We start from the raw sequence: 24,887 nt of genomic DNA, 5'->3' as shown, positions 1-24,887 counted from the left end.
TAAACCACCCACATAGTCCATAAAACCATGAACAACGCAATTACACACCAAGACACCAGATAATCTTACAGCTACGACCACCCATGACTCTGGATCCCTTATGGACACTCACTAACCAGTGCGCACAACCAAACCCACTACAACCCCACACAACACACTAACACCAACACAAAACACTACCACACAGAGAGGCACTGAATGTTACCCATACGGTCAAAACACATGAGGCATCCCGCACAAAATCCTACATGCAAAACTACTCTCACAGATGGCAGTTCCTCCTGGTTCTGAACCTATGCTCTCACCATATCTTCAATAACCTCTCCGCCCCCCTCTCTTGCAGGGCCATACGAACCCCTGGAGACTGCCCCTTGGTGGTAGCTGTGCACGGTATACATCAACATAACATGTTTCAACACATTTCCATAATACATTTGCCCACAGTACATGCCAGTATTCTGGCAGTGTAAAAACATGTTAATTCTGGCCGTCTACAAACATGTTCCTGCTGGCTGAGACAATATATGCAATCAACCCCACAAAAGAACATTCTCCAGTTTGCTTTTGCAATAATGCTAGTAATCAAACTGTGAGAAAACATGTCCATCCTGTCGCTGCCAATACATGGCCACTTAAAAACACTCATCAAGTTGGCTTTAGCCATGATGCCAGTAAGAAATGCCGCCAACATGCCACTAAGAAAAACATCTCCATCTCCATACTAGCTGCACCAATATAGGCCACTGCCCATAATGCTGCTAAAAATGTAATGCCACTGTGAGAAGCCATGTTCAAGCTGACTGTGCCAATATAGGCTTAAATCCACAAATAAGACATTTATCATGCTGGGTTTGCCCGTAATGCTAGTAATGATTCTGTAAGAAAACATGTCCATTTGATATATGCTAATATACAGCAAGTATCCCCCATAGGAACACTCATTATGTTGGTTTTGCCCATGATACCAGTAATAAATCATGTCATCATGCCTCTGTACAAAAACATGCCCATGCTAACTGCACTAATATAGGCCAGTATCACTACGTAGCAACACTCATGTTGGCTTTGCTCATAATGCTAGTAATGATACTGTAGGAAAACATGTCCATGCAGTAAATGCCAATATACTGCAAGTATCCCCACTTAGTAACACTCATTATGCTGGCTTTGCCCATGATACCAGTAATATATCATGTCATGCCACTGCGCGAAAACATGCCCATACTGGCTGCACTAATATAGGCCAGTATCAGTACATAGCAACACTCATGTTGGCTTGCCCATAATGCCATTAAAAATGCCATGCCTTTTAGAAAATATGTTCATGCTTAGTACACAAATGTGGATTAGTATTCCCACATAAGAACACTCTCCAATTTGACTTTCCCCATATTGCTATAAAATAATACCCTGCCAGTGTAAACACATGTCTATGCTGGGTCTGCCAATGTAGGCTACTATCCCCATGTAAGAACACTGACCATGTTGGTTATGCCCATCATGCCAGAAATAAATAAACCCCAAAACATAGCAATTAAAGGAGACACGTCATTCTCAGTGCGGCCTACTATTACTCTGCCTCCATACAGAACATTCTCAATATCAAAATACCATTTATTCAGGAGCAGACTAGCCTTTCATACAAAAATATAAATTGTATTAATTGATAATACCATTAAAAATGCACATAGAAATGTACGACTCTAGAAAGGGTGTAGATACACCTCTTGCTAGGAAACTAAATGATTAAAGCAGAAGCTAGGTGATGGGGTTAGTAAGTGAGCTACTATTAGACTCAAATTTCTCTAATTCGTTCTTTAGCATAATTTCACCTACAAAACAAAGCATTGGTCTCGACTGTAATTGTCTTTTATACTCATAAAGTCTGGCCATTCAAATAACACACAGTCACGTGAATTGTCTATTTAGCCAAACCTTGGTGGGACACACGGGAAACCCAACATGATGATGGCCTCTGTGTTTTTCGTCTCAGACCACATTGAATTAGTTATGCAATGTAATTTTGTAGAACAAAACTTTTCGACACTAGCGTGTTTTGGCCAATAGCTTCAGGGTCTACTCTCTTCATGGGGTGCCCCTGTCATTCTGTATTTAGGCCTTCATCAGGACACAACAAACTATGTTGCTTCGGTTCATTGTACATCAACACTACTTCTGAAAGTGGATTCGAAAAGCCATATTGAGTTCTGTTTTTTTTTCAAAGCTCACAGGACCTGACAGTGTACTCCCTTCAGTTGCAATTAATGCTGTTTCCCGAAATATTACGTTTGTTTCAGTCTCCCATTTAAGTAGGACACTTGAATATATCATTCTCTTAATATTTTCTCCTCCGAGTTCATTTAGAACCTGCCAATATCAGGCTCTCGACTCTGGATTTTATGGATTCTCCCATTCAAAGACACGCTCAGGGAGGGACGCTCATCTCACCCCTCGCCTTGTTACTGAATAGCGTGTCCACAAATTGGCAAACTAAATGAGTATAAAAGGCAACTACAGACAAGACCAATGCTTTGTGCTGTAAGTTAAATTGTGCTAAAGAACAAATGAGAGAAATACAAATCTAATAGTAGCTTACTTACTAACCCCATCAGCAAGCTTCTGCTTTAATCATTTAGTTCCATTGCAAGGGGTGTGTCTTCGCCCTTTCTAGAGTTGTACATTACTATGTGTATTGTTAATGATTTTATCAATTAATAAAATGTTTATTTTAGCAGGAAAGGCGAGGCTGCTCCTGAATAAATGGTATGTTGAGATTGAGTCTTATCAGAATGATGACAGAGTAATAGTAGGCCGCATTGACAACAAAGTGTCGCCTTTAGGTGATATATTTTGGTGAGTTGAATCCCGGTAGAGGGGGACATTGATCCGGGTCCCACTTGTTTAGTAGAAATAAATATTGCCATGCTACTTTAAGAAAACCTGTCAATACTGGCTGCACCAATGTTGGCCACTATCCTCACATAAGAAGTAAAACACTCATGTTAGTTTTGCCTATAATGGCAGTAAAAATATTCCTCTCTATCCCCATACAACAACCATTCACGCACACATGAGCACACACATGCATATCTAATGATATCAAAGCAATTGGCTACTATGGCAAATGACTATTAAATAAATCTGTCTTTATATCACACTTCACAATGTGTCATTGTTTGTAATTGGTTACATTTGGATTCATGAGCCTCTCTATGAATATCATTTGTAATTTTAACGAGTGGCATCCAGCTAGTGTCGAGGCTGTTTGTCTCGCATAGATCAAAAACAATCATGCCAAAGACAGCCAGCGCTCGAAGTGTACGAAATGAAGCAGTGGAACTATGTTCCCTGCCCGCCTGGCCCCGCTCCACACAAACCCCATCGCCACGCCCCCTCCCACATGCCATAGAAACCCCTAAACAAATGCGTCTGCTGTTTAGGGAACACTGAAGTGCAAGTTTCAACTTCTTCCTACACTTTTATTTTAAAACGAAGCCATTCTGAAACAGTTTCTTTTGAAAATAAAAGTAGAAGAACAGTTAAACCTATTTTAAAGAAGTTCAGAAGCACTGCTCCCTCCCACTTCGACCAATGGCTTCACCCTGCTGCCTTCCTCCCACCTTCCTTTCCAGTGTCCTTCACACCCCCCATCTGTACGTGTCACCACCTGCAGCACACACATACCATATCGAATGACATCTGAAAAATTGGAAGCTACACTCTTGCATCCATAGTCAAACAAAATATACACACACATACACTTGCATACAATTATTAACAAAATCATGGACACACTACGTTTACACACTAAGAGAAACACATTTTTAACACTCCTTCTCTGAGAGATGTCCACTCTGCAGGCGCTGGCAGAAAGCAATTTACCTGGAGTCAGAATCCTCCCTTCGCCACTCCCTCTCCCTGGACAGGAGAGATGTCAGCATTCTGGCGCTGCCCCAGGTTTGGGGGAAAAGGGGGAAAGAACCCTTAATTTTCCTCATCAGGACACATTTTTGATAGCCCACTGGGGAAAATGAAGAGCCTGACGCCATGGCAGTGCCCTAATGCCTTTGACAGGGTGCACTTGAATTAGGGCATGGGCGTTTCATGTGACTTGCACAGTATTGTGAAAGGCAGTGGGGCCAACCACCCAACGCGTTTTACTTGCAAATAATCTAAGCATTGTTGATTGTTCGAAAGGCAAAGTCTACATTTGCATTATGGAACACGAGAAATGCACTTGCTCCATAATGCAAATGTATGTGTGCAAACCAAGCTCCAGGAGAGGCTTGTCCATTATGGGTGATGGGGCACCAATCTGCTACCTATTTTGGACTAGCCAAGCCAATCCAATGGAAACACTGAGCCCCCCCTCAGCTGCAACAAGCAGCCGAGGGAACGCTCCTGGGCTTGCTTTAACTGTACAAGGAAACATTGTTTCCCTTTGACAGTACCCCAGCATGCATGCCCAGTAGGCAATGCAGGACTGGGGGTGTTTTGCTTCTCCAGTCCTGCATGTCCCATTGGGAATGCAAATTGACAAGTGGGGTCCTGGGAGTAGCTCTGCCAGACATTAGTCCTGGGTATGAGAGACTTACCCAGAGTCTTTAGCTCACTATCTTTCACAGAGAAGAAATATCCCAAACATATCAGTCTTTGTCCTGCCCTGGGGCAGTCCAGCACCGAAATGCTAGGCAATTCTTCTCTGAACAAGAGTACCAACAGCATCCCCAGACACGTGTTTCAGTCTGGTTGGACCTCATCAGTAGGGAGGAGCTGTGCCTCTCTAAGAATAGTGAGCAAGGGGTCCACGTCTGGATTCCCCTAGTAACTTAGGGTGAGACCCAAAGCTACTTGAATATGCAAATTGACAAGTGGGGTCCTGGGAGTCTCTCTGCCAGACATTAGTCCTGGTTATGAGAGACTTACCCAGAGTCTTTAGCTCACTATCTTTCACAGAGAAGAAATATCCCAAACATATCAGTCTTTGTCCTGCCCTGGGGCAGTCCAGCACCGAAATGCTAAGCAATTCTCCTCTGAACAAGAGTACCAACAGCATCCCCAGACACGTGTTTCGGTCTGGTTGGACCTCATCAGTAGGGAGGAGCTGTGTCTCTCTAAGAATAGTGAGCAAGGGGTCACGTCTGGATTCCCCTAGTAACTTAGGGTGAGACCCAAAGCTACTTGAATATGCAAATTGACAGGGGGGTCCTGGGAGTCTCTCTGCCAGACATTAGTCCTGGTTATGAGAGACTTACCCCAAGTCTTTAGCTCACTATCTTTCATGGAGAAGAAATATCCCAAACATATCAGTCTTTGTCCTGCCCTGGGGCAGTCCAGCACCGAAATGCTAGGCAATTCTCCCTGAACAAGAGTACCAACAGCATCCCCAGACACCTGTTTCGGTCTGGTTGGACCTCATCAGTAGGGAGGAGCTGTGCCTCTCTAAGAATAGTGAGCAAGGGGTCCACGTCTGGATTCCCCTAGTAACTTAGGGTGAGACCGAAAGCTACTTGAATATGCAAATTGACAAGTGGGGTCCTGGGACTCTCTCTGCCAGACATTAGTCCTGGTTATGAGAGACTTACCCAGAGTCTTTAGCTCACTATCTTTCCACAGAGAAGAAATATCCCAAACATATCAGTCTTTGTCCTGCCCTGGGGCAGTCCAGCACCGAAATGCTAGGCAATTCTCCTCTGAACAAGAGTACCAACAGCATCCCCAGACACGTGTTTCGGTCTGGTTGGACTTCATCAGTAGGGAGGAGCTGTGCCTCTCTTTCGGTGCTGGACTGCCCCAGGGCAGGACAAAGACTGATATGTTTGGGATATTTCTTCTCTGTGAAAGAGAGTGAGCTAAAGACTCTGGGTAAGTCTCTCGTAACCAGGACTAATGTCTGGCAGAGGGACTCCCAGGACCCCCCTTGTTAATTTGCATATTTAAGTAACTTTGGGTCTCACCCTAAGTTACTAGGGGAATCCAGACGTGGACCCCTTGCTCACTATTCTCAGAGAGGCACAGATCCACCCTACTGATGAGGTCCAACCAGACCGAAACACGTTTGGGTCTCACCCTAAGTTACTAGGGGAATACAGAGTAGACCCCTTGCTCACTATTCTTAGAGAGGCACAGATCCACCCTACTGATGAGGTCCAATCAGACCAAAACACGTGTTTGGGGTTTCTGTTGGTACTCTTGTTCAATGGAGAATTGCCTAGCATTTCGGTGCTGGACTGCCCCAGGGCAGGACAAAGACTGATATGTTTGGGATATTTCTTCTCTGTGAAAGATAGTGAGCTAAAGGCTCTGGGTAAGTCTCTCGTAACCAGGACTAATGTCTGGCAGAGGGACTCCCAGGACCCCCTTGTTAATTTCCATTGGGAATGCAGGCTGGGGTACTGTGGGACACATATGCATAGTGGGCACTCCTTAGCCTGCACCCCCCCCAGATACAGAAGCACAGGGGAGGAAAGGTGGACGTGCTCTGGCTCCACCGCACATGTGCAGGAACTAAGAAGTTCCCCCTGATTCCTGGTCCCTCTTGGGTGCTCCGCTCAAGCCACAGAGAGGCTGGGCAGAGTTCAGACCGGTTCTTCAGGCAGGTGAGAATAAACAATGTATGTATTATGTGTGTAAACGTGCATGCAAGGGTTTCTGTCCGTAACTGTGTGTGTGAATGAGAGAGTGTATGTTATATGGGTGCACAGGCAAATGAGTCTATGTATGCCATCTAATATTCACATGAACAAGAGTGTGTATGTTGTATGAATGTGTGTGCTTGCATGTGTGCAAGGCTGGGCCCTCTGATTTGGGAGAGTGCTATATCTGTGCAGCGGCAGCCAGTCTGGGCATATTTTCTTACTGTAGCATGACGTGTTTTACTAGCATCAAAGATAAAGCCAGCATGAGTGTTATTACATGTCCATACTAGCCTCCATTTGTTCAACCAGTCTGGACATAACTGTGGCATGACATTGTTTATTGGTAAAGCCAACAGGAGTATTTTATTACATTGGGGTTACTGACATATACTAGCAGGGTAAGTATTGACATGTTTTCTTATAGGATCAATAATGGCATTATGGGCAAAGCAAACATGAGTATGTTCTTTAATGGGAATACTGGTATATATTGGTGCAGACAGCATGGACAAGTATGGAAATAGCCAGCATTAAAATGTTTTCTAAGCTGGAATATGTTGTTGGCAAAGTCTAAAGATTAAGTTCGATTTCTTTGTGTGTGTTCTTTTTATATCTGCCTCATTGTCTATGTGCACTGTCCATTAACTACACTTTCAAAACAAATGCAGTTTTTATATTTAGTTAAGACACGATTTCTAAGTGGGACAAGCAGTTCTTCAAAATCTATTTGCGACCAAATCATCTTAGTTCCCCCTTCTACTTTATCAACTGACACTGCTTTGAAACCTATTCACAGCATGTTCACTCTGTTAAAGGAAATACATACTTGTTTGTAACAATAGTTTAAAGCTTCACAGGCATTCTAAATGTGCATGTGGTCTATTCTCCCTTGGAGTGAGGGTGTACTTGCAAAGTGCATGTTGGTGCCCTAGCAAGAAAACACTTTCAAACATGATCAAGCTAAGTCTTGAGCTCCCATATGACAAAACACACAAGCAGCCCCCCACTCTCTCACACACTCTCTACCTCACCCAACCACAAAGGAGCATACTGTCCAACCTGAGCAGTACCGTCCATGGCCAAACAACCGACGTAGGGGGCTAGGCTCACTTATAAGCCTACATTTCATCCAGTGCCCGGAGCACAAGACATTCGGCCTCATTACAAGTTTGGCAGTAGCCTTGCCGGTAAAACCGGCAGGCTGCTGCCAAACTTGCAATTTTTTCCGGCACCTGCAAATGGCCAATTACCAGGTCATTACGGCCCTTCTGGACCCAGTAATTGCCCATTTGCCGGCACCGGAAAAAAGATGCTCTCCATTACCCTTAGGCCCCGTGGGCTGAATGGGAATGGGGAGGTTGGATGCACCGGCACCTTTTATAACTGTGCCGGTGCATCCGACATGCTGTGCTCGCGAGTGCCTTTCTGCCCGCCAGGTCCAACTTGGCAGCAGAAAAGAACCCATGAGCACAACTAGTAGTTTGCCAGTCCGGCATGCTTACAGGTACCGTAGTTCCCGGACCGGCAAGCTTATAATGAGGCCCATTGTCTTGAAATGATAAACCCCTGGATGTCATCCTCCTGGAACACCACACACCTCGTGCCTCTGCCACGCATTAAACTCTGCCAAGAGGTCATTGGCCACACCATGGTGCACTCCTGCACTCCTCCACTCTGCCTCACACCCGTGCAAGGCATGCGCAAAGGTGGTCGCTACTGGCCTTTGACAAAGGCCAAACACCATACCCCGGAACCCAAGTGCCTTCATCATCACAGTCATATGACATGTTTAGGGCTATGTGCACGTAATTGTCACCCAACCACGAAATGAGAGAGCGTAGCATCCCCAGGCTCCAAACAGCCATAACAGGCAGAAACACAAGACATACAATATAGTAATTGTGTAGTTATAGATGGCTAACAGTATATAAGATCAAGACAGATGCATTATCTAGGAACCCGGGGCAACTGAAATCGGTGACCTACTGGGAGTCCATCTTGTGTGTGCCCTGAAGGCCTACTTTCCTTCTGAGCAGGAAATGGCGTCAATGAATGGTGTATTGGAAATTGCTACTACAGTATATCAAAGGTTAAAAAAAAAAATCGTATGCAAGTGTAATGGCAGTCTCCTCCTCTTTATTAGCGCTAAGAAAAGGAAACCAGCGTGGACAGACCGCATCCTCTGGAAAATGAAATCGCCCACCTCGCCACAGCTATCCCAGAATACAAAAGGAAATGAGCATTCTGAGGCACAGGTGGTGGAGGGCATTCATGTAAAGCTGCTCAGCTATCGCAGTCATATGCAGTACACAGAGAGTGACCATAAACCTGTGTCAGCCATTTTCTCGTTGAAGGTGAGTATAAGCATACATTCAGCGTACCTTAATACAATCAACACATCATATAATTGAGCTAGTCATGATCTATGGTTCTAGTATAGTTCTTTATTATGGAAGGATTATTCTGTGGTTGTGAATGGATTAAAACGGACTTCAATTCCCTACAGAGATAGCCAGTGGATGTTTGGTTCTTAAAACATTGAGGGTGCATTATTCAGTTGGAGCCTCGAGAGCCTCATTATGATACTGGCGGTATCCATGCCTGTAATATAGGCACGGGTGCCGCCGGTATCCTTTTTTTTCTGGCTCACAGTAATTGCCCATTCCCGGGTGCCGGAAAACATTCTTCCCCATTCCCAGTTGAGCCCCATAGCTCAATGGGAATGGGGAAGCCGGATGCACCGGCACCATACTTTTAGGTGCCGGTGCATCCGACATGCACTGCTCGCGGGTGCCGGTCCGCCCGCCAGGTCAGACCTAGCGGGCGGGAAGGCACCCGCCCGCAGAACTCGTAGTTTACTGATCCGGGAACTACGTTACTGGCACGCTTACTGGTACCGTAGTTCCCGTACTGACAAACTTGTAATGACCCCCATATTGAGATGATTTCTGGGCATTGATCAGTATCTAAATGCTAGACTGGCTTGTTTTTCTTTGATGTGCTGATATTCTGGTTTCTCCCCAGTTGGCAAGTACATGTTGAACTGGTTGAACTGATTTCTCCATAGTGGGTTATTACCAGCATGTTGGGCTGGCTTCTCTTCGTGAGTTAGCACAAGCATGTTGGAGCAGTTTTCTCTTAATGCGTTGGCACCTCCATTTTAACCTTATTTCTTTTTGGTGGGCTGGTACAGGCAGGTTAGAGTGGTTCCTCTTGATAGTTTGGCATGTGCATGTTGAGCAGATTTCGTTGGCTTGGGCAACATTCTTTATGGTTTAATTGCTGATGCAAAGATGTACTCGTTTTTTTGTTTTATTGGCATCACTAGGTAGGGCTGGTTTTACAAATGTGGGTTAGCGTTTATATTATGGATGTGTTTCTATTGGTGGGGTTGCACCTGCATATTGGTCTAGTTTCTCAATGGTAGGCATATGCTATTAGTCTGAATTGGGCTCTCTTTGGAGTAATTGAATCTTTGTATTGGGTAGTTCCTACCTGATGGGTAGCTACCTACACACTGAGGGACTTTTCTCCATAGCATGGTTGCGTTTCTATGTTGTTCCTTTGTAGATTGGTCAGTTGTTCCCTTGGACAATAGGCATTCACATATTGGGCTTAATCCTTTGGTGATAAGCGACTTGCATGTTCTGTTGCTGTGTTTCTTTCTGAGTTTATACCTTGGGGTTGGGCAGGTTTGCTCCTCCTTGCTGTGCAGTTTAGGCAAATTGGGCTCTTTGCATTGGTCGAATCTTCACACAATATGTTGGGCTGGAGTCTCCCTTGTTGTTTGTTCTCCAGATGCTGGGAGGAGATTTATTTTTGGTCCAGTTGAATGTTGGGCTGGTCCTTGTTTGTCCTGCTGGTTTCTTGGCATTGGGCTAGTTTTGCTTTGTTAGATGTTTGGCTAGTCTTTTTTCCTCTTGGTTTTGTATATGATCTTACAAGTTGTGCTCCTTTCAACTGTGTCTGTGTCCCTCAATGTTGGGGTGGCCTTTGTTTGATGGGCTAGTTTTTCATATGTGGGTTCCTCTTCTGCAGGTGTGACGCAGCATTAAGCTCGCCTTTGTATGTCAGACAGGTTTCTCCTACGCGGGAGGGCTCCATGGTTTGGTTTGGTATATGCTTGTGGTGCTGTTTTCACTTGTGAGAGGTGGGTCTCTTAGAGCTAAGCCTGTTTTAGTGTGTCTTGCTAATATCTCCTACATTGGTAAGTGCTTGGTGTGGTGCTAGTCTTTGTCTCTGGGCTGTGCTGGGTTATATTTTGGTTAGTCCTTTGATATTCTGATAATCTTTGTGCTTTAGATGGTTTCTCCATTGTGGGTTGATCTCTTGACATTGGGGAAGGTCTTTGCCTGGTGGGAGTACAAACGGGTGTGCTTATGCATTAAGCTGGTTTCTCCTGAGTTGGTACTGTGGTTTTGGGGTTATTTCTTTTCTTTAACCATGTCTTTATGTGTTGTCGTAATGTTTTGTTAAGCTTGCTCAGCAGACTAATGCATCCATTACTTGGATATCTGTCTGATCTCGTGGTCACATGTGGGGACCCCAGCAGGTCCACTCAGTCCCTCATCCTTTTGAGGTTGATCAAAGGAATACCACTAAGTAGGGCAACAATATGCATTTGGGGCTGATTTACGAAGCCCAATTAAATAGTGTAAGTAGAAACCTAAGTCCTTTTTTGGCATACATTTTACTTACCCTACTTTCTTTGAGCTTAGTACATTTAGTTTTACTTACACTTTGAGCTCAGTAAATCAGCACCATATATATGGTGTAAGTAAAACGTATAAGTTCTACTTTCATTATTTTTTTTTTAAATCTTGGCAAATGTAGTCTTACTTAAGCTACTTATTTAACTTAGTAAATCAGCCCCATTTGTCTATACTACCAGGATAACCCCTGGGGTTGAACGTTGCACTCTAAAAATACATCTGTTATCTTATAGACTAGTGTTGGCTTACTTTCAGTTTATGGGGGAGTAAGTCAGTGCATGCCAATTTGATGTTTCGGAGTGGGCGTTTCTTTTAACTGTGGCTCTTTTTAGTTGAATGATCTCACAATGTTGGGTATCCACGTGCTCTGCTTTTCTGGGGTCGGGCATGCTGTGCAGCAAGCATCATCACCCCTCTTTATGTGGCAAATGTTTCTCCCTGTTTCAGTTTCGCTACAAGGTGGACACCCCGCTGGTACAGATACTGGAGGTGGATGAGTGGTGCAAAGCTTCAGATGCCATTGTGGTTTTCAAGATGGCATCGACCTACGCTAAGAATTCATGGGATTGGATCGGCCTTTACAAGGTAAGACAGTAGTTAGGTGGAATGCCTCTCCACGGAGGCTTGGCAAGACAGACTATGCAGAATGTGCGACTGAGACGGATCAGATTTGAATTCTTTACTCAGAAATGTAGGTCACACTTCACCAGGACCCAGTGCAGGCCAAGGCAGTGGCCATCTTCAGTGCAGGATAACAAGCTGACTGAGATGGCCTGCACGTTAGCTGTTCCAGAGGTATGAATTTAGGGGCCTGTTCCTAATCGAGTGCTAGGCAAAGTCTCCTATACCTTTCCAAATTCACTGACAGAACCCTTGATTTTAAGAAAATACAGCCCACTAAACCTCTGTCACCAGTGTCACAGTGAAAACACGAAGAACAATCAACGTGTTATTGTTTGTGAAGGGTTCATCATGTTTTTATTTTCAATTATACTTCTTTCAAGAAAAACATACATTACATTTTCATGCATTTGGAATTCTCATGCAAGCCCACATTGATCAAAGAAATCAAGAAACGCCCCAGACACTGTTTGTAGATGTCTGAGATCTTCTGAGCAGCTCTGATCTAGAATTATGTATGTCCACGTGTGCAGTGTTGTTGCCATATGCCACATGACCTCATCCTGGTGGAAAGAAATCCTGTTTTCTTTAACTGATCCTGCATCTCCAACAATAAGGATTTCAGGAGGTTTCTTGGCTTCTTGGTACATGGTTCGGCTTTGAAATCTTTTGTGACATCATTCACTAGATGACCCCCGTGTCCGACATTCTCCTTTAAGATCCTCTGCGCAAGGATGATCGCCAATAATTCAGTATCTCTGACCCTGACCCTTGTGTTAATCCATAGAGCCTGCAAATGCAATCATATAACTTGTTCAAGATGTCAGAGCCGTCATATGACGTCTGGGATTTCATATGACTGTTGTATGATCCCTGGGATTTCAGAACCATCCTATTTTACCTTCTGAAAACACCTGAAGACCTGGCTCTATAACTAACTTTCTCCCCACCCTGTATCCTTGATGAACTCTACATCTCCTGCAACCAGTGCCCAGATGCGCATGGGCTTTGTGCGCTTCTGCAAATGTAATAAATAAATAAATATTAAGGTCATGTGGATGGATACATGTCTGCTTTGCTTTGTCGGCCTACTGCTCTGGAAGAAGAGCACAGCTTCTCACCGCGTGACTAGTCCTGGATGTGATACTTGGCAGTTCACGCCCTTGTGCTCCTGAGTGTCTCTCATTTCCGACTGCCACTGTCATCCTACACCAACGCTCAGGTTTGTGAAATCAGAAACGCATGGACTTTCCTTCACAAAATACTAGAAGAAGGTGGATGGGAATCCCGTCTCACCATGGGAGAGAAATAAGAGTGTGTAGGAATTAGACGGTATACAATCAACGGGAGATACTGACAGGCAGAGGTAAAGTGAGATATGAAGGGGAGGCTGGGAGGTAAACAAGAGACAGGAAATAAGGGCATGCAGAAAGAAAGCTAAGAATGGTGCACGTAGAAGGGATGAGTTGAGGTGAGAGCTGTATAGTATGCAGGTGCGCTCCAATATTCAGAATACATTATTTATATAATTCAATATTGGTACTGGGCTGTCAACATACAGAATCTAGAAAACCGGTGTCCACAATCTGTGGAACACTCGCTTCCCCTGCACTCCTTATTTGAATGAGTAATCAATCAAGATTTATGGGTGTAAACTCTTGTTTTCAGTAGGGAATTCAATCGCAAACAATATTTTGTGAAACAAATTATTATTGAAAATCCAATTTTTTAAATACATTTTTCAAAAATCAATTATTGTCACAATCAATGATCTTCATATGAACCACAAACAATTTCATGGAATCCAATTAAGTCCATTGGATCTATGCCCTGTGCGTTTCGGGACTAGTGTCCCTTCTTCAGGAGCTCTAGTTTGCAATATATCAGGTCCTTCTGCCTTAACAGCATTAAAAAAAAGAATTTAATAAAAGACAATAGAGGGAACAGCATATTTCGTATGCTTAGCAGTTATATTAATGTAAATTCATAACATTTTTGTTGATTACATTGTAACTGTCATGGCCCATCGTTCATCATTCACCTGGTGGAGGTCCAGAGGTTTAGATCTTAATGATTGATGATATCGTGTCTGTCTTCTAAATATAGTATCACCAGCCGTATTCAATGCAGTCCTCTACTCAGTGGACCTACAAAAGTATAGATATTGCATCTCGTGACTGCTCTTGGTGAACAATGCCTCTAGTATGGAGACAGGGTGAGTGATGGACCTTAATCGCACTCACCTCTGTGGCATCTGTCTCTAACCCGTTATGTCTGGCGGCTTATAGCGGCATTTGTGTGGTTTCAGTGTCATCCTAAGATAAAATGTGGGCTAACTGTTAAAGGGTCTTCCTCCTTATCGGAGTACTCAAAAATGTATTGCCTCTAGCATACATGCTTACAGTAACTGAATGTCAAAGGGGGTTTTATTATCAACATGAGCCCAGCAACCAATTATTTGGAACCTTTGATCGGTTATGTCTCGCGTATGTGAGATAGCTCAGGACAAGAACCCCGCCTCTGATAAATTAGGTAAAGGTTTTCTCTCACAAAAGCTGCGCCACCAACTCAGTGTTCAACTCATTTATTGTCAATGGACTTCCACTCCTGTGGAAAAGCCCAATTGATGACACATGTCTCGGCACTTCATGTGCCTTTTTCAAATCAGAGCATTCATTATTTTAATACTCATACAATGCTTGAGAACAAAAAGGTAGACATCAATGTACATTTCATCCATGACAGGGATGAGGGAGTGGTTAAGGGGAGGATTATTAGGATTGGAATGGATAAACACAAATAACGACAACAAAGATTCAAAAGAGAACACAGAAAAAAACAATACGTCTCGTGTTTATCAGTTACACAAACATATAGAAAAATCTCTTTCAAAGGCACATGCCCCCGTTGTAGCTACTGTTCCTCTCAGTACACACACTACAGCCCCATGATCGACCCCAATGTTCAGTGTGTATCCTTAATAATCTGATAAATACAGCAACAAGTTTTATATAGCAATAAAATGTTTATGTTTGATCTCTTATTAACAGTTATTCGAAATGTCATAATCATCTTAGCATGTGCTTGTATTCTTCATGCTCTATGGTTATCCCACCTGTAAAATAGTTATCTTCCTCATTTAAAATCCAAATAATTTATTAATGCCAGGAGTGACACCACACCTCGCAGTCATCCTATCCACATATCCCTTGCCTGTATATTGTTCTTTACAGATATATAGACAATTATTTAATTCCGGCGGTATCCCGTAAGAATTAAATAATTGTCAGTATATTGTATATTGTGGATTCAATGTAATATCGGAGCACATATATTTTTAGGAATTATTGGAGCATATGGCTGCTTTTGTATTAGCGGCCCCTGCATTCTATTCAAGGGAGGCAAAGATATCTTGGCTATTGAGTGTGAATTGAAGTTTAATTAAGTAACACTGCTAATGATTATGGACGGTAACGCCCTACATAGTTCATAGTATAAGCGAGGAGGTTACAGTTATGCACACGCATATTTAGGAGACAGAACTATTGGAGAAAATGTTTAATTAATAATCACTTTTGGAATGGAGATATATATCTGTAACGAACAATATACAGGCAAGGGATATGTGGATAGGATGACTGCGAGGGGTGATGTCACTCATGCCATTAATAAGTTATTTGGATTTTAAATGATGAGGATAACTATTTTACAGATGGGATAAAACCCGTGATCTTTGCAGATTAAGACTAGAACATGAAGAATACAAGCACATGCTAAAATGATTAAGACATTTCGAATAACTGTTAATAAGAGATCAAACATGAACATTTTATTGGTATATAAAACTAGTTGTTGCTGTATTTATCAGATTATTAAGGATACAGACTGAACATTGGGGCCGATTGTGGGGCTGTAAGGTTTCACAATTGGAAGGGGAAGGTGGTGGATGTCTATAGTGAAAAAATGGGAACTTTTGTAATATACTTTAATAGTTGACCTTCTCACGAACTGTATTCTTAGTAGTGTGTGTACTGAGAGGAACAGTACTTGCAAAGGCGGAATGTTCCTTTGAAAGAGAGATTTTGCTATATGTTTATGTAACTGATATACACAAGACTTATTGTTTTTTCTGTGTTTTCTTTTGAGTCTTTGTTGTTCGCCATTTGTTTTTATCCAATCCTAATAATCCTCCCCTTAAACACTCCCTCATCTCTATCATGGATGAAATGTACATTGATGTCTACCTTTTGTTCTCAAGCATTGTATGAGTTTGAAAATAATGAATACCCTGATTTGAAAAAGGCACAGGAAGTGCCGAACCACGTGTCATCAATTGGGCTTTTCCACGGGAGTGGAAGTATATTGACAATAAATCAGTTGAACACTGAGTTAGTGGCGCAGTTTTTGTGAGAGAAAACCTTTACATGCTTACAGTAACCATAGTATGTTCTCTTCACTTCATGCAATATCGCGTCCTCTGTGTTCCCAGTCATAAGGCCATAAAAAAGATGGGCAGTATTTAAGACACGTCATTATGTGAAAGCATCATGATGTGGTGAGGTCATATGTAAACAAGCACATCTGCGGCAATGCATTAACTAATGGTATCAAGCACTGGGTCACCATTGTGATAATGGCAAAAGTGAAATTCCCTTCAGGAAATTGTGTATGATGTTAGGTATGGTGGATGCGTTAAATTCTGGTGTCACCATTCTAATAATAGTAAAAGCAGAATACCATTCAAGAAAATATGTATGATGTTTGGTATAGTGGATGCATATGCAGATGTCCACGTGCATAAGTTCATATGATAAAATATGAGAAAAATGTATCCCAGTGGAGTATCTCAGCAGGTAGCTACAGGTAAATGATGTGTAGTGATGGAGTCCGCTCACAATCTATACACTTTCTGATCAGTGCTGGTCATAAAACATTCAAAATTAGGGTATCGATAATATTCTATATTCTTTGTATATATTAAACATTTACAGTGGTCATTCTGTCATACCCCACTCTGCTGTTTGATGCTGGAACATTATGTTTGCTCAATCGGGTGTCAAATGTAGATAGGATATTCAAGCAAAGTTTATTATAGGATTTAAGGATAGATTCTACCTGATCTACTCTATGGTACGCAATCCTCTGATGTCATTTTTTATCTGCAATTTACCAGAAATCACCTAGGTAGAAATCCTCATTCATACCATTGGGGCTTAAATTGTACAGTTTGTCAATCCAATACAGTTCTCTCTGGCTCAGTTTCTTGGATAAATCCCTGCCTCTATTGGATCTATGTACTACCTCTAATACAATAAATCTAATTTGGGCCACCATATAATGGTATTCTGTGAAATGTTTGGCTACTGGTGAACTTGCATTCTTTGTTCTAATATTCCTTTAATGCTCATTGCATCTCTCTTTGACCTTTCGGGTGGTTTGTCCTACATAGAAGATGCCACAAGGGCAGCTCAGACCATATATCACTGACATAGTGTCACAGGTAGCAAAATCTCAGAACTTGATTTTTGCTCCTCCAGTTCGAGAGTGTCTCACATAATTTCCCTTCATGATGTTATTACAGTCGCTGCAATGGAGACAAGTGAATGTTCCACATCTCTTTTTCTGTAAAACGGCCTGTGGATTAGATTTGATTTTTTCAGCTTTAATCAGTAAGTCCTTGAAGTTTCTACCCCTCTTATATGCTATAAGTAGAGGTTTCGGGAAAAGGTTTTGTAACTGTGTGTCGAGTTGTATTGGTCTCCAGTTCTTTTTAATGAGATGTGTCACATGGTGACTCTGACTGGAATATTTCAGTGTATACAGAAATGGGATCTCTTTTGTTTGTGTCTTAGGTTTTAAGAGTTCCTCTGGTGGTATCAAATGACCTTTGGTTTTTAGAGTTTCAATTATTTCACTGGGGTATTGCCTCTGTGTGTATTTCGTTGTCGTTCTCTCATTTTCGACCTCCAGTGTGTTATCATCACATACAATATGTTTTAGCCTCAGGAATTGGCTGTATGACAGGTTATCCTTTAAGTGCCTGGGATGTTGACTCTGGTAATGTATAGAATTATTCACGTCAGTAGGTTTATGAAAAATGTTCATTTTTAATGCTTAATGCTTAAGCTTCAAGTCTACATCTAGGTAGTGTAGTTTAGGTACCCCCACCTGCATCGTGAATTGTATCCATTCTTGTATAGAGTTTAAATAGGCGAAAAACATGTTTAGTTCTTCAAGATCACGTCTACAAATCATGAATACATTGTCAATGTATTGTTTCCAAATGACTAGCTTAGGAGACCAATGGGGATGACTGAGTACAGCTTCTTTCTCAAAATGATACATACAAATATTTGCTTATACAGGAGCCATTGCTGACCCCATAGATGTACCTGATGCTTGGAGATAAAATTGTTTCTCGAATCTGAAGAAGTCATTGTATAGGATAATCTTTGTGGGTTCCAATGTGAATACCTTTGCTATACAGTTGGCCTCTCTTAGTAAAATCCACTGATTCTTAGTAAAGTCCAATGATTCTAAGCCCTCTTCATGAGGAATAGATGTGTACAGGCTCTGTACATCTAATGATACCAGGATATTATTCACTTGAATGTTTTTGTATTTCTTTAAGGGTGTTCAAAAAGTGTGTTGTGGCCCTCAGATATGTATCTATTTTTTGTACGATAGGTTGTAGCACCCGGTGCACATAGATAGCCAGTGAGTCAAAAATGCATTGCCACAGATGTGTTTATTTACATGTTGTTTACATATGATGTCACCACGTCATGACGCTTTCACGTAATAACGTGTCTTAAGTATCGGCCATCTTTGTTTGTGGTCTTCTGACTGGGAACACAGAGGACGCGATATCGCACGCAGTGAAGAGAACATACTATGGTTACTGTAAGTATGTATGCTATTAGAGGCAATACATTTTTGAGGATTCCAATAAGGAGGAAGACCCTTTAATGGCTATCCCACATTTTATCTTAGGGTGACACTGAAAACACACACATGCTGCTATGAGCTGCCAGACACACACTGCCATACGCTGCCACATGCAGCCAGACATCACTGGTTAGAGACATATGCCACAGAAGTGAGTGTGATTAAAGTCCATCACTCACCCTGTATCCATTTTAGAGGCATTGTTCACCAAGAACAGTCCCGAGATGGAATATCTATACTTTTTTTAGGTCCACTGAGTAACGGACAGCATTGAATACAGCTGGTGATACTATAATTAGAAGACAGACACAATATCACCACTCATTAAGATCTTAACCTCTGGACCCCCACCAGGGGAATGATGAACGATGGGCCATGACAGTTATAATGTAATCAACTAAAATGTTATGAATATACATTAATATAACTAGTAAGCATATTAAATATGCTGTTCTCTCTATTGTCTTTTACTACATTCTTTTTTGATTGCTGTTAAGGCAGAAGGACATGATGTATTGCAAACTAGAGCTCCTGAGGAAGGGACACTAGGCCGAAACACGTAGAGCATAGATCCATTGGACTTAATTTGATTCCATTACATTGTTTGTGATTCATATGAAGATCATTGATTGTGACAATAATTGATTTTTGGAAAATGTATTTAAAAAATTGGGATTTCCAATAATAATGTGTTTTACAAAATATTGTGTGCAATTAAATTCCTTGGTGACAACAAGAGTTTACACCCATAAATATTGATTGATTACTCATTCAAATAAGGAGTGCAGGGGAAGCGAGTGTTCCACTAATTGTCGACACCGGTTTTCTAGATTCTGGAGGTGAGAGCTGCACATACAGGGTGGGGTGGAGGCTAAAAACACACTGGGTGGCAAAGGATGGTGGGAACATGGTGCATGGAAGAATAGAGGTGGAAGTAAAGGCAGGTGGAGAGAATGGGGGTTAGGTAGAAGAGTATTACGGGATGTTGGGAGGATGAGGTGAACGGAGAATCATAAAGGTGGGGTGCAATAGTGGTTGGATGGAAGAAAGCATGCAGCAGTATGGGGCCAGGTATGGCAAGGTGAGACTAGAGAGTGTAGGGAGAGGTGAGCAGAGGCATTGGGTCAGAAAGAGAAGAAATATAAATGTTGCCTGAGAAATGGAAAACAGAACAGGTGTTTGATAGGCGACGTGCGGCCAAAAGAGTGGCTACAGTGGCTGTGAAAGGACAGAGGAAGGGCAAAGACTGAGAAAGGAGACGAGCATTTGATAGGGAATGTAAGGGAGCCCGCGAATGCAGGGCGGCTTAAAGGGATGTGGATCTAGGTTCAGCAAGACGTGCGGCTTCACCGTCAGAATGTTCGCATGGCCTGGTCAAGTTAGTGGAAGAAACCTCCTCTACAGTTTGTTAGGATGGGTTTGGATCTAGGGTTTATAATGTGGGTTGTTGGGTAATCGATAGCAGGAGCCCTGAAGAAGATGGCGTGTTTCTCAAGTGCACAAACCGTACAGAGACTTGGAAGAGTGGTGAGATAATAATGGGGTGCTGCCATTGACGAGCGAGGGTGGCCGGGGAGGTAATCAAGATCCAGATATGATTCGCTGAAAACAATTATTAAGCAAGTAAACCTGTGTCTCTCGGAATTGGATCAGTGTCATTACTTAGAAAACCAATGTCGAGTCAGCAAAACAAAGGACTTAAAGACATAACAACAGCACTCAATGTATTTTATCGTATGATGCTTTGTAAAGCTACAGCCATGAACACAGTCACTTTGTAGCACCCCAAGAGGAACAACGGAAACTAGAGAAGTGGGAGGGATGGGGGGAGTGGGGGCTGATTGTTCTCAGCCTTTGAATATTCCGGATGAGATAAGTGCAAGAGGAAGAGAACACGGAAATTGCAACACAGCCAACTAAGAGCGGTAATAAGGAAGTTGCAGCACAGTGGCAGGTTGGTGCGTGTAGGGCAAACCAGCGGCTTGGAGTAGTGCTATGAGCGTGCTTGAGGTTTGTGATGCTCAGCGGCCAAACCTCAGGGCATCAGCATCCAGGTAGCTGGGCTGTCAAAGCAGAGCTTAAAAGGGAACGCCTTCCTCTATTTTCTGCACTTAAGATGATGTGACCGCAGTACAGTGGGGAGATAGTTCCGCAGTGAAGTGCCTGCCATGCCCACGGGCCGCCACTAAATGTCTTCTTCCACATATGCAATGGGGTGAGGTTGGAGCTATTAGCTGATTTTAGGACCCCAGAAGGGCATTGCTTAGAGAGCCAATGGAAGCCAAGCTGAAAATGTAGGTCCTGTATTGGGATTAGAACACTATAAGGCTCAGTGGGAGTATAAGGTCCAGTGGACGCAAAAACCCAAAGTTCCCGTGAAGCACCCGAGAATGCACAACTACTCGGAGCTATGTGCTTCATTTTTCTATTGGACACACTGGGGCTCATAATGACTAGTGGGGTAATGGTAAAAACTTGGGGTATTTTAAATAAATCCTCTCTAAAATGCCAGATAATTATGAGTTTGGATTGCACGAGATACTTGCTACATTGTTACTTTAGAAAGTACTTCATGGGGTAAATAGCTGCTATTTACCCCATTGTTTAGAACGTCTTGCAATGGGGCAGATTCGTTATTTACCCCATGCAGTATTTTCAATGCACCTCTCGCCGTAAATATCCCACGCAATCCCAACCTATAATTGGGTGGCCTTTTGAAAATGTCACATATTCTTTACCTTTACCACAATACTAATAATGAGGACCACAGTCTGATGTGCTTTATGGCCTCTTCGTTGCAAGAGTCTAGGCACCCTACCATGAGGCAACGTTTAGCATCACTCTCTATGACCAGTATACAAGACACTTATGCACATGGGCACACCGGCGATGCCAGACCACTCAATAACGTAACTCTGCACATGCACTTGCTGAGAACAACACCAAGGCACAGTGGGACACTGCAGGCATCTGTGTTTCCTAGTAGCTGAACCTGACACTGGGTGTGACTGTATGTGGAGCTACAGACATACAGGCCTTGAAGGGGTATATCCTGGCAAGCCATGGCATGCTGTACTTGCTGTGTCTAACCCTGTGAAGCGTGGCCAGCACACATTAAAATGCATCCTGCCATCCTTTCCAAAGAGGAGATGTGGTTAGAGTAAGATTTGTAAAGACAGTGCAAGCCGCACGGCCGACAGTGTGAGCCCATCCCGGCTCCCCAGCAATTAACTCTGCATCCATCCGTTGCATCGTCCTCTCTAGGACTTCCCTGCAACCACTAACTGTGGCTCCGGAACGCAACTGCAACGAAACATGACGTTAAGTCACGGATACCTACCTACTCTGCTCACTGAGCAAACGTCCAATTTTCAATTGCCTTAAAAATGACCCAGGAGGGTCGAAACACGTGTCGGCGGTAATATTATCCCCATATATATGATTGCCGTAAATAATATCGCCGGGAAAAGGTTGTGGTGATATTACATGGGTGACCATACATATGGGGACAGGGGCAAAACAAAAAAAAAAAAAGTTGGGGGTTGTGGGGGTGTACCCCGCATGTTCCATGCAATAATGTCGCCACAAAAAACAGCCATTTTTCGGCGATATTTTTGTATGGCGATATTTTGGTGGCGACATTATTACATGGAACCGTGTCAGCTATACCAATAAATATAGGTTGCACAAACTCAACCATTATTCATTCCATTACTATTAGAGAGATCAAGCATAATGCCAGGCGCATGTAATAAGGGCAAAACAAGGGGGTGGGGGCGGTCTGGGAAACTCTCTACCAGCACAAACACAGCCCATTGACTTGTTCTTGGGTGGATGGCCCACGTGTATGGGGTTGCTGTGGTACTTTTGTTCAGAGGAGAATTGCCTAGCATTTCGGTGCTGGACTGCCCCTGGGCAGGACAAAGACTGATATGTGGGGACATTTCTTCTCTGTGAAAAGAACAGTGAGCTAAAGACTTGGTTGAGACTCTCCCAGGGGCCATCCACCCAAGAACAAGTCAATGGGCTGTGTTCGTGCTGGTAGAGAGTTTCCCAGACACCCCCGTTTTGCATGTAATAAGGGTTTCACATCCATAATTGTCATAAGATTTGTAAAAGACCCGCTTGTTCCCTCAGGAAGAGCATCAGTGGCATCCTTTCCAGACATCGCTGTCAATCACACATCTTCATGGGTGCTGTATGTGCTTGGTAGAGAGGTTCACAGGCACCTTTTTCGGTGTTTAGGCCCGGGGGACCAGGTCGTTTACCTTTTGCTCATTCGCCGTAGCAGATTTCTCACATTGTCCTTTGAGGGTTTGAGGGTCATATTGTCCCTTGAGTGACGTCTGGTTTCCACAACACCATTGGTAACACTTCAGACATCAGATCTGGTAATGGGGGCTCTTGGGCATGATGTTGGGTGTGGGTGCAGGACTGAACGCATGCAAGGGTGGCAATGTATGCTATGGAAACTATGTTATGTGTCCTAGTTGGGCTAAGGTGTGTGGGTGAGGTGGAGGGAGTGTATGGGAAATGTAATTGTTCATTTATAACGCGCTTAACATCAACGAGTGGCTTCTAAGCGCTGGATCGGGTTTCAAACCTGTGTTGCAATGCGTTGTCTTGCTTCCAAGACAAACGCGTTGCCCCTAAGCTATCTTTAAGACCAGTCATTATGCATACCACACCACCTCCTCCCTATTTCACTTATGCCTCCTGTGCCAAAATGGTCTGTTGACGAAAAACGTGTGCTATGTTTTGCTTATGTTATACATCTGGTGGACCCGCAAGTTCATGGGTTAAGCACACTTCGCAAGTTTGAATCACGGCAGCCATTCGCCCCTCCGAGGTGGATAGAGTACCATGAAATTAGGTAACACTAGGAGGGACTATTTCAGTGCTTAGAAGAGACTGGAACCCAGCAAAAAGCACTTTACAAACAACCTGAAGTTATTTTACAATGTTTTGCCCAACTGGAGTATGCCATGGTGAAGACGCGTTGCTGCTGCGCTGCTTGTGCCTGGAGCGGTATGTGGTCTTCAGACGTTTGCCCGAGTTATATGAGATTAATATGGAGGGAATGCTCGAAATGAGTTGGACATCTGCTTGGTAAACGCTAAGCTCAGCTGTCTTTTGGAAAGTTATCACTTTGGTGTGAGATAGCAGCACGAAGGGAAGTCTGGGGGCGGGATCTGGCACAGATCTGAGATGTTAAGTGGCCATGTGGAATTAATTTGTGCTAAGGTGCTGCAACATTAGAATAACAGAAGAGCTTTGGCTGAAAAAGAGCCTGCATTAGGAGAAGTGCTTTGCGCTTGCCAGGGTTGTGGAAGAGTAGGTTTTAAAAACCATCAAGGAATGAGGACCGCAGCATAGTGTTTAATCGACAGGAAATGTTATGGGCGTGAGAATAATTGGCCCTTACCCTTGCACTTGCCACCAGCTGGCCGCACCTTTTACTTATTGCTTTTATTAATTCTATTTATTTATTTTTATTGTCGATCCCATGTACTGAACTGCCCCCTCCACGTCCCCCCTGCACTTTTCCCCTTCCCCTGCACTTGCGCGATCTCAATGTCACCTGGCCTAGTAAGATCGTTGTCTCTGTCTTCCCTCTGTTCCCCATCCCTTACCTCGTCGCGCCTTGAAACACTTATGTATATGCGCGTTATAAATTCCATATCAGATCATATCATATATCATATTATAACCAGGAATGTCCTCGCTACAATGTGATGTAAAAGGATTACGTGCATGCGAGAGGCACCGGGGGGCTGAAGGGGACATTTGCGGGTATTTTCAAAACTTTGAGTCTCAGCAAAACTGTGGTTGAGGTTGGCCGAATGACTGAGCGAATGTTGGTTATGGTTCTCATCGACACCGATAAGATTAGACGCAGAGTCACTGTCGACCTCGAGGTGAATGGCGGAAGAGGGTCTATACTAGATTCAGTGTCGTCATTAACAAT

The 24,887-nt window shown here is 43.2% G+C and overlaps 1 protein-coding gene across 1 annotated transcript in view; it reads left to right on the top strand.

Annotated features, from left to right (window-relative positions):
- Positions 1 to 24,887, top strand: part of INPP5J (inositol polyphosphate-5-phosphatase J) — a 225,956-nt gene that overhangs the window by 138,584 nt on the left and 62,485 nt on the right. The window contains exons 9-10 of the mRNA XM_069619342.1: positions 8,782 to 8,992; positions 11,798 to 11,935. Of these exons, the coding sequence (XP_069475443.1) occupies positions 8,782 to 8,992; positions 11,798 to 11,935 (349 nt within the window). The remainder of the gene's footprint in view (positions 1 to 8,781; positions 8,993 to 11,797; positions 11,936 to 24,887) is intronic.

Source organism: Ambystoma mexicanum, chromosome 10 (assembly GCF_040938575.1).
Source record: "Ambystoma mexicanum isolate Mex_15411 chromosome 10, UKY_AmexF1_1, whole genome shotgun sequence".
Lineage (NCBI taxonomy): Eukaryota > Metazoa > Chordata > Amphibia > Caudata > Ambystomatidae > Ambystoma > Ambystoma mexicanum.
This window is presented reverse-complemented; position numbering and strand designations above follow the sequence as displayed.